The 11203-nt window shown below is 39.2% G+C and overlaps 1 protein-coding gene across 1 annotated transcript in view; it reads right to left on the bottom strand.

Annotated features, from left to right (window-relative positions):
* The window catches only part of Patj (PATJ, crumbs cell polarity complex component), a 317960-nt gene that overhangs the window by 236241 nt on the left and 70516 nt on the right, over positions 1 to 11203 (bottom strand). Inside the window, exons 16-17 of the mRNA XM_013348556.2 lie at positions 6411 to 6572; positions 1719 to 1850 (exon numbers count right to left, since the gene is read on the bottom strand). Of these exons, the coding sequence (XP_013204010.1) occupies positions 1719 to 1850; positions 6411 to 6572 (294 nt within the window). The remainder of the gene's footprint in view (positions 1 to 1718; positions 1851 to 6410; positions 6573 to 11203) is intronic.

The following is an 11203-nucleotide window of genomic DNA, read 5'->3' as shown; positions in this document are numbered from 1 at the left end:
ACCCATTTTTGAGGTCGATTTCGAGGAGGCGGCCGTAGCCGCTGAAAAAGCGTTGGATGTCCTTCTCGCGGACATTGTAGCTCAGGCGTCCTATGTAGACGCGCGGCATGGCCGTGGCGGGTGGGCTCCCGGGGGCTAGCTGAGGTGCGGCGGGCCGCGGGGCAGGGCTGCGGTGCGGGTGCGGGGACGGCGAAGGCCCGAACACTCGCCTCACACCGCAGCTGCGGCCGAGTCAGCCACACCTTTTTTTTTGTTTTTCAAGACAGGATTTCTCTGTGGCTTTGGAGCCTGCTCATTTTAAATCAACAATTTATAATTCAATAATAATCTAAGAGGAAATTCTAAGAGCAGAGGCCTATCTGGCACAGAAATATGCCAGCAAAACTGAAATAGCATACTTCAGGAATTTTAAAATCAGTAGTTTAAATCTTACATAATGCTAAACTTTTTTCTTATATTCTATTCTCTATCACCTTATTATATTAAAAAATGATTTCAGGAACTGGAGAGATGCCTCAACAGTCTAGCACTTGCTGCTCTTGCAAAGGACCCAAGTTTACTTCCCAGCACTCACATGGTACCTCACAACTATCTGTAACTCCAGTTCACGGGATCTAATGCCCTCTCTGATCTCTGTGGGTACCCAAAACACACATGGTGCACAAAGATCATGTAAGCAGAACATGCATAACCATAAACTATATAGGTTTTAAAAAAAGGATTCAGGGAAGGACCCTGGCTCCATGTGTAAAGGCAATAGCTACCCAGTCTGATTGCCTGAGTTGTACCCACAGGGCCGATGTAGTGCATAAAAGAAACGGCCTGACTCCCAGAAGATGCCCTCTAACTTCCACATGGGTGCTATAGCATGTGCATGCACTCATACCCATACCACTGAATGAATGAATGAGTGAGTGAGTGAATGAGTAAATGCAATTTTAAAATCTGGTTTTATATAATTTTGCCTTTTTTTGCTTTGATAGAGGACGTCTTGCTTTATTAGCATTGTGTTTAGGTCACACTAGTTTTAACGTCTGCATCCTAGTAGTAAAGGGATTGTTGTCAACAGTTTTAATTCCTTTCAATAATTAGAGGTCCAACAGCAGGCCAGTAGGAGGTAAATTGCTGCAAAATGCAGGTACCCTACTATGCACTCCAGTGCTCCCACTAAACCCTGATCAGTAACCTTACTCTAGCTAGAACTGGAATCATTATAAATATTTAATTACAAAGGTGTTATGCATCCATCAGCAAATAATTTCACCAAGAATATTTCCACTTAAGTTCATTGAGATTGACAAATAAGCAAAACTACAAAAGCCTTCACGTGGCAGGAAGGACAGAACGGTGAGAATCGGGAATGCTGCTAATGTGTACAGAGTTTCTTCCTGTTTGCTTCTGCTCTTAAGAGACAAGGTCTCATTACATAACCGAGATTGGCACTGAAGACCAAACTTATGGTCTTGAATTTATGTTCCTCCCACCTCAACTTCCCAGGGCTTCTTTTTGGAACTGATTATGGAAGTTCATTACTTATTGTAGTACTGATTGCATAACTTACAACACTAAAAACAACCTAGGTGAATGTTCTAAATGGGTGTATTTCATGGTACATGAAATATATTTCAATAAACCTGGGGTAGACCCATTTTTAAAGGTTTTGAAAGCAAAACAAAACTACAAACCCAAATCAAAAGCCCTCTCAGGGGTTCCCATACCTGATAATCCAAAATGCTGAAGCCCAAGCCTTTACAGTCTTTCACCAGCTCCACAGTCCTGACTTCAGGAGACCACAGGGCTAACTCCCCATCATCATCATCTTCAGTGCTGATATCTACACTGCGATCAACCTGAAAGAACAAAGAGGGTAAGAGCTGGAGCTGTCGCCCTTTCTCTTCGGAAAAGAACTCGGTTTCTTTTCAAACTGGGAAGTCTCTTTCGCATGCTTGGTTAGCTTTTGATCTTTGTAAAGAGGGCATGCACTGGGTACTCACAATCAAGGATCAAAGCTTCATAAAACATTCAGGCATTCACAACTGCAGGTCTTTCGCACATTTTCAAATGGTTTCATTGCAAGTGTTAAATTAACACTGACCTCTTATACTTCAATGAGTTCTGTCATCCCATTAGAAGCATAAAAGGAAAAACAGGTAATTTAAGTACAAATGTAAACTTCATGCAAAGCAGAAGCACACAGATGTCTGAAAAGCAGTACTGTAGTCATGATTTCAGTCAGAGACAGAAAAGCCAGCCAGGGCACAGAGGAGCCACTGCTGGTTGGTCCCAGATCCCATGAAAGTTTTACTAGAAAAGTACAAGAAGGAGGAAGAAGAGAGGAGGTGGTGGCTGGTACAGTAGGGGTGTGGCAGCGCCAGCAGCTGCCACTACCAACTCCTTGAGCATTGTGAAATTCCCCAGGTAGAAACAGGAATGATCTGGTATTGGAGGAAGTGAGTTAGAACAAGCACACAGCACACAGGTTCTTGGTTAATTCCCACACTCTGACATCCCTCTCTTCTAGATTCCTGTTCATTCAGGAACCCAATGAGGTTCAATGAGACAGATCTACTAGGGGCCCTGGTTACTACAGACTCCTTGAGTTTTATTTATAGCACTGCATTGATTTGGACTGATTAATTTCTTGAAAAATAGTCCTTCCACAGACAATGACATGCTTAGTTTTGTGAAGCAGGGTCTTACTCTGTATTTCAGAATAGCTTATGCTGTGGGACAATGATGTTGTACCCTGTAAAGATTTGTCAGTTGTATTGCTTTAATAAAACGCTGATTGGCCAGTAGTCAGGAAGGAAGTATAGGTGGGGCAAAGACAACAGGAGAATTCTGGGTGATGACTGCACACTGCATCTTTCCTCTTTCCAGAATTCTCCTGTTCTCATCGCCCCACCTCTACTTCCTGTCTGGCTACTGACCAATCAGCATTTTATTAAACCAGTATAACATACAAAACTTTACAGGAACTAACTATGTAGCCCAGGCTGGCCATCAATTCACAGCACTCCTATCTCAGTCTCCTGTGTACTGGGACTACAGGCATGAACCAAACATATGGCTAAGTAACAACTTTTTAAAGCAAAATTCTTAAAATCTTAGAGAACATCAGTAAATAAAATATGTATCATTCCTACAAACAGAACTAAGTCACTGGTATAAGAAAATCCACTTAATGGGATCAATGAGAGGGCTCTATAACAAAGCCACTCGCAGAATTAGAACTGGTCAGATCTCAAATTGTTGAGCTGTTACAGGATGTGGAGCACCTAATCCAAGTTGGGCAGAACCTAACACAGGAACAATTTCTTGGTTCTTGACTGACCAAATCTGAAGTGAAAGAATATTCTCCATGGCTATTTTCCATGTGTTTTAGCTTGCTAAGGATTATTTGTTTTATTATTTTAAAAATGATGATGGCACATGTGGATTCATGTGCTATGGCATACATGTGGGGGTTAAAGGACAACTCAGTAGACTCAGTTCTCTCTCTCTATCTTTCATGGGATATAGGATCGAAACCTGACGAGCCATTTCACCCACCTAGGAAAAGACATTTTAAAAATAAAATATTTCCATCTTCCAACAGGCTAATATTATGACAAGTAGAATATTGGTGCACACTCACCAATCAGTGAGAATCAGAATCAGAAGTGTTGCTATTCCACCTAACCAGACACTTTAACAACACAAGATGGTACTGGAAAGATGTGTTAGCAGTTAAGAACACTTGCTGCTCTTCCAGAGGACCCAAGTTCTGTTCCCAGCACCTACACAGTGCAGCTCACGTTTGCCTGTAACTCTAGCACCAGTGGATATAACACCCTCTTGTGACCTCAAAGGGCATACACTTGGCATATGCTCACAAAGACACACATATGTACACACATAAAATAATATTTTTTATAAGAAGAATATGATAGTTTCAGGAGAAATGAAAAACAGAGAACAATGGAAGAGAAGTCAAAATTTCAAGAGATCATATTTATCAAAGCCCAAGTTTATCACAATGTCATGGCACACTAGGTGCATGTTCCACACCAACCTGGACTATGTCACTCTGATATATCAATTCTGCATAACTCCAATCTATAGAACAGAAAGCAATCAGCTAACAGGCAGCAATGTCGGCATTTGGCATGTTCAAGCTGTTGTTCACCCCTGTGCAGTATGATGAATGGGAGCACAGAGTCAGCAAGCTGGGTTGATGATTTACACCTGACAGAATTAAACTAAAGGTATTTTTATCTAGCTTCATAAGTAAGATACCACACATACTTCACTTTATTAAGAGTAGTAGAAGTCACAAAGTATCTCAAGAGTCCCATCCTTGAAAATTATGGTCTTTTGTTTTGAGATAGGACTTTATTATGTAGAGTTCCTGGATGGCCTGGAACTTGAACTAGGTTGGCCTTGAACTCATAGAGTTCTGCCTGCCTCTGCCTCCCAAGTATTGAGATTAAAGGCATATGCCACATCAATTTTTTTTCTTCTTGTACATTAAAACATGAATCAGCCAGGCATAGAGGTACACATCTATAATGTCAGCATTGGAGAGAAAAAGGCAGGATTATGAGTTCAATTCAAAACCAGACTTGGGATAAAAGCCAGTCCTTGGCTAATCTGGACTATACAGTGAACCTTGTCAGAAGGGGTGAGGGAAGGCTGGCAATCAAGAATAGTTCATATGTATAGTACAGAATAAAGGCAATATGAGATTAGAGAGAATTTTAAGAAATGACATGTGCTCCAAAAGAGCTGGCCAACTTCTTGAAAAAGCAAGATACATCCATGCTAAAGGATCTATAGCACAGCAGTCCTAGATTTTTCTGGTAATTTAGACAATCAGAAACAAAGACATTGGACAGGAAGCATCAGGAATATCATGACTAACATTCATGGAGCTCTCACTTGATGTGGGAAATCCTTCTGTATATGCATTGCTTTTATTGGCTAATAAATAAAGCTGTTTCGGCCAATGGTTTAGCAGAGTAAAGCCAGGCAGGAAAGCAGAACAGATTAATATATATATATATATATATATATATATATATATGGAGAGAGAGAGGCAGAGTCAGGAAGACGCCAGAACAGAACTTTACCTGGTAAGCCACAGCATCATGGCAATACACAGATTAATAGAAATGGGATAATTTAAGATGTAAGAGTTAGTTAATAAGAAGGTTGAGCTAATAGGTCAAACAGTGTTGTCATTAATATAGTTTCTGTGTGATTATTCGGGTCTGGGCACCTGGGAAGGAAAGAGCAGTCTCCTACACCACTTGCAGTCAAAATGCTAAGAGCTTGGCATGTATTATTTTATTTCCTTCTCATATAAGCTCTTGAGTGTTCTAAGTTCTGTGAACAGTACCATTTATCTTAGTTTCTTCTCTACCACTTTGATGAGACATCATGACCAACACAACTTATAAAAAGAAGAGTTTATTTAGAGTTTACAATTTCAGAAGGCGAAAAAGCCATGACTATCATGGTGGGGGAACAGTAGATATGGAACTGGGGCAGTAGCTGAGAGTCTACATCTTGATCCACAAGCATAAGGCAGAGGGAGAGAGAGAGCTAACTGACATTATTCTGGGATTTTGAAACTTCTAACCCAATCCCCAGGGACATATCTCTTCCAACAAGTCCACACCTCCTAATCCTTCCCAAACAGTTCTACCAACTGTGGACCAAGCATTCAAACAAATGAGTCTATTGGGGCTATTCTCATTCAAACCACCTTTCATTCCAATAGGAACAGAAGTCAAGGTTATCTACTCAAAGATGCACAAAGTATATAGGAAGTCCATACAACTTCAAAGATGAACTCAGTTGAATTTAGTTAAAGGAAAGGTCCCACATTAAACTGCTTGTGTCTGGAAAGGAGGGAAAGTGGCATAAAGATGAGGCTCCAAAGGACATGTGGTGACAGCACATACCTTCATAGTTCCTTCCCAGATTACAGCACTCCTAAAACAAGACATCTAACAGCAGAGGAAGTGCCAGTCCATATTCTGGTAAACTCACACTGAAACTTACAGAATTCTCCATATTTTTAAGGTTCTCAGACTAAGGGGAAGACTAAGATAGTCAATATTTATCAACACCACAACTTTGTTATGATAAAATAAGTTGAAACAAAAGTCAAACAGAAGCCATGAATCAGACAATTAGTTTTAAAAGTAGTTGCTTTTAAATCAGACTGATATACATCAGTGTCTTAACATTTTCAGGGAGTTCTAGAAATCCAGATGTAAATTCAAAATTTGAAATATTCCATACTGTTGCTTAGTCAAATAAAAGAGCAGAACAAAGAAGGGGCCCCTCTTTATATTGTAACCCCTCTTTGGAGTGCCCCTGATAAAAGGACACACATAATCAACACACACAGCCCTTTATACCTCTGCCTCAAGAAGAGATGGTTCCATGGTTCTCGGCTCATCAACTGAGGCCTCATCATCAAACAGCCGGCGACAGCAAACCAACGTAAATGGTGGAGGCACTTCCTTAAGAAAGGAGACTGCTTCTCGGCGAGACCTCCCATAGAGCTGCACACCATTGACCTAGGGTGACAAGGGCTGTCAGCTGTGAACAGGTGGAAAATTAAAAAGCACCAAAAAGACATTTCATTGTTCCTGTAAACAAAGGGCCAAAATTAAACATATTATTTTATCAACAGCTTAAATCATCTAAATTAAGGATGGATCTTGATTTAAAAAAATATGACTGAAACTCAACAGAAATGGGGAGAATAAAGTACAAAATGTATACTAGGCAGCACTATTCTTGTATAAAAGATCTAATGCTTCCAGTCTCTGAGGTTTCTCCTTTACGTAATCTACTACTGTATTCTTCTGGCTTCCCTTCACTCCTCCTTAAATGCTCTGACTGTTCCTGCCATCCTCTTCATATCCATTTCCTTCTGTGTTGTCATTATATGTCTGTTTGCCATCAACATGTGGCCATATCAAGGATACCCAGCAGCTGGAGTTTACTGTCAGTCAGAGCACTCTTCCTCAGCCCTCATCAAGAGCATCACCTTAGTAAATGCTTCTATGGGAAGAGATGGGTGTCCCCAACACCACTTCCATTCCCCTACGCTGAACTAGTACAACATCACAGAAGTGTTCAGTGCCCAAGTTAGTTCACATGAGTGCTCCCTATCTCTCAAAAGGATAAGGCTATCTTGTTAATGATTAATCCCTATCACCAAACATCATATATATAGATACATAATGATATTTTGGACGAAAGAAAATTTAGAAATCTAGATTTGAGTGTATTGCTATTCTTACATGTGGCTTTAGCTCAAAGTTCTCTCAGTTCTATCTGCAAGTCACTGAGAGTGACCCGTTTGCTATTCCTAAAAGCTAAAGAAGAAGGAACACACTCCAGCCAACAATAGTCTCTTTGGATCTCTTCTGCTTTCCTAAGAGGAAATGGCAGGAATTTAGTATTAGTGGTATTTCTACTGTGGCATCAGTCTCTCAAAGGTGAGCACTAATGTTCAGATAACAGGCAGGACTGGCTATACAGGGGGCACCCTTTCCACAGATCTGCCACTGTACTAGGGATAGCAGAGGATGCTGCGTTGCTGAAAGCACCCTATCAACCGTTTCAGCAGTGGGTAGTGGCTGGAGTAAGTGGTCCCTAGGAACCACTCTCTAGTCTGTGACACATCCAGCACTTAGAGCCATCAATCGGACACATCATCCTGTCTCTTAATTATTCAGACACATTCTAAAAACAGTAACAACAAAAACGCCAGAGAATCCCAACCTCTCTGCCCCTTTCCACCTCTCTCAGGTCATCATGAGTATGAAGGAATGTAGGGAACAGCCACCCCAAGAGTTAGCAGTCTTCCATGGAAGAATTCAAGCCAACCTCTATGCAGAAAGGGTAGGGAGTTATCACTGCTTACATCATATCCACAGTGCCAGCCCATGAAATAAGCACAGAAAGTTCTAGAGTTAGCTGGACAGTAGCCTCTACCAAATATAAAAAGAGATAAAATGGAAGCAGTAACTCTACCTAGATACAATTATTAGTTTGTGCTTCAACAAATTAGAAAGTCACTTTTCAGGTTTCTATCTCAGAGTACCTTTAAATATTTATTTAGTTCATTATTTATTTATTTGAATTGTCTCCACTTATTATAGCAGTGCCTGGTAGTCCTTTTCACTACCTACTGCTAAAAACACTGGTCCTAATCCCATTACCAGCTCCTAGCTAAGGGATTTATGGCTGCTGTAAATAGCTGTTCTGGGCTGAGACTTGGCATGGTCCTCTAATTCAAAGCTTATTTGTGTTTCTGGTTTTAAGCGCTAAGAAGTACATTAAACACATTGTGGGTGGGAGGAAGAAAAATGAAGAGGAGGGAGGCAGGGCAAGAGCAGGAGAGGGGATGGGAGAAACCAACCAAAAGTTGATGTGGTCAACTTCAAAGATTTGTATGTCTACACTCACTTACTCAGAAGCCGATTTTATTCCAAACTTCACAATATCTCTAACAATCCTTCAATCTGAGATCCTTTTTAAGTACCATCAAGTCATAACAATGTCAATTTGTTGATTAGAAAATGCACAAGTGAGCAGAGGCTTGCCGAGCACTCACTTTACACATGAGCTTGTTAATGTGTCTGCCGAATTGACAACAGCCAATCCTCCTTGTGACAGAAGCCTTACAGTTTATATGAATGGAAGCTTTTTAACTTTCTCACAAGTGGAGAAAGATGAAGAAATCAAGTTTTCAATATGTTAAATGCATGCCCAAGGACACACGCAAGCCTGTGACAAATCCAGAATCCAAGGATCCAAAGCACATCTCTGCTATTCAATCTAGTAATCTAGGCTTCTTTCTGTGTCTCAACTTCTTTTTTTGTTTTGTTTTTTTAAACCAGAAATCTACACTTTATATGTCAAACTATTGAGGCCATGAATAACACTCAGAGCAGGACACTTGCCTCCCATGTACAAGAGCAGGTTAAAACAAATGAACGAGAAAAAAATACACCAGGTTTACAAAAACATGTACCTTTGTGTGCTAAGGTAAAAATGTCATTATACTCCCACCCCCAAAATCTTTACACTCCTTTTATAGCACTCTGTTTTTCGATGTAGACGCCCAGGGTAGTCTAACAGAGATATCTGTTGACGGGGTGAAGGTGGAACTACACTATGCCTGATCTATTCTAACACATTCAACACTGCTCTAACACTACACACCAAGTACTTTATACTCTGGGTCACTGACTTCCACATGAAAAAGTATTCACTGGTAAACTTAGCTAGATACACCTTTCCACCTAGAACTAACCTAAATTAACCAACCCGATTTTATTCCATCTGCATCTCTCAAATATCTCGTTTCTCAATAGCTAATAATTACGTATCGCAGCAATGTTCTCCACTCCACAGATTGTCTCAAAGCTATGACCATGCCTTGCCAATCAGAATAGACATGATCTTAGGACCAGAAACAATGCCTCAGTTATGCAGTAAAGTTTATAACATAAATCTTCCAAATGCAGCGCAAGGCCACTACCTTCAGTGATCTAAAAATAAGTACTTTCCCCCATAAAGAATGATGAATATTTGAGGAGATGGATATGTTCAACCTGACTTAAATAACACAGAACATCCTCTCTTATCAAAACAACATAGCCATTAATAGGAATAGTCTATTCAACAAATGGTGCTGCCAAAACTGCATTTCTACCCACAAAAGAATGAAATTAGACACTTATTTTTCACCCTGTACAAAAATCAATTCAAAGCAACCAAAGACCATAATCTTAAATATGAAACACAGAAATGTCTAGAAGAAAACATGCAAGCATTCAAGATATTGGATTAGGGAAGAACTTTTGAATAGAACACCAATAACATGTCAACAAAAGGGATGGCATCAAAGTCAAAGGCTTATGAAAAGCAAAGGAAATAAACAGGAATGCAAACAGAGCCTAGAGAATGGGAGAACATCGTTACCAGCTACATTTCAGATAAGGGGCTAATAATACAAACTTTACAAATAATTATAGAAATCAAAAGCCAAGGAAATTGCTAATTAGTACAAATGAATAGATTCTTAAAAAAAATGGCCAATAATTTTTGAAAGCATTCACTATCCCTAGTCATCAGGGAAATGGAAACTACAGAATGACTATCTTCAAAATTTCTAACAACTCTTGAAGAGGATGTGGGTTATTCACTTTGGTGGGGAAACAAGTTAATACGCCATTGTAGAAATCAGTTTGGAGGATTCTCAAAATTAAAATTGAACTACCATATAACCCCACTATTTCATTCCTGGATAAATATCCAGAGAATTTCATACCCTGTCAAAGAGATATTTGCAATTCTATGACCACTACTACTTTATTCACTATAGCACAGAAATAGAACATAGTTGCCCAACAATAGGTAGATAAGAAGAGCAAGTGCATATATAAGATGGAATGCTATTCAACTTTAAAAAAATGTAATCATAAAATTTTAAGGAAAATGAATGGATTTAGAATGTATGATATTAAATAAGATCACACGATCTCAGAAAGAAAAAAAATGGATGTTCTCCCCGATATGTGAGATCTAGCCAATAATATATGTATATAGTTTTTTAAAAGACTTACATGTAGGCACACTATAACATATAGAAAAAAATAACAAAAAGGGACACATACTAAGACATGAGAAAGGACCAAATGGAGAGAATAGACATGAGTCATAAAAGAGAATATAAAGTTAATTGTTTTTCTAATTCTAACTCTGTCGTGGGTTTCTAGTTTCTGGTAATGGATAAGTGCCTAAAAATGTATTCAATAATGAAATTGCAAAATTCAATGTGAAGCTACACAGCTTCATATCCAAAGAGCCAATCTAACTGTATAGGAATTTGTTGACCTTGAATCTGGTTAATTTTTGTGTATAACTCTTAATTTGCAAGTTTTTTTTTAAATAAAGTTTATAATTGAAAAAAGACAAAAAAATAATAAATCAATAAAATAAGAGTTGGTATTAAAAATAAGTTCACTGACAGAATACATGCCTAGCAACACAAGGTTCAATCTCCAATATAGATAGATAGATTGTGGTGCTACACAGATTATTAGAAATGGGTTAATCTAGATATGAGAGTTAGCCAGTAAGAGGCTAGAACTAATGGGCCAAACAGTGTTTAAAAAAATACAGTTTC

The sequence above is a fragment of the Microtus ochrogaster genome, chromosome 10 (assembly GCF_000317375.1).
Source record: "Microtus ochrogaster isolate Prairie Vole_2 chromosome 10, MicOch1.0, whole genome shotgun sequence".
NCBI classification, from domain to species: domain Eukaryota; kingdom Metazoa; phylum Chordata; class Mammalia; order Rodentia; family Cricetidae; genus Microtus; species Microtus ochrogaster.
The sequence above is the reverse complement of the archived record's forward strand: the minus strand, read 5'-3'. Positions and strand labels throughout refer to the sequence as shown.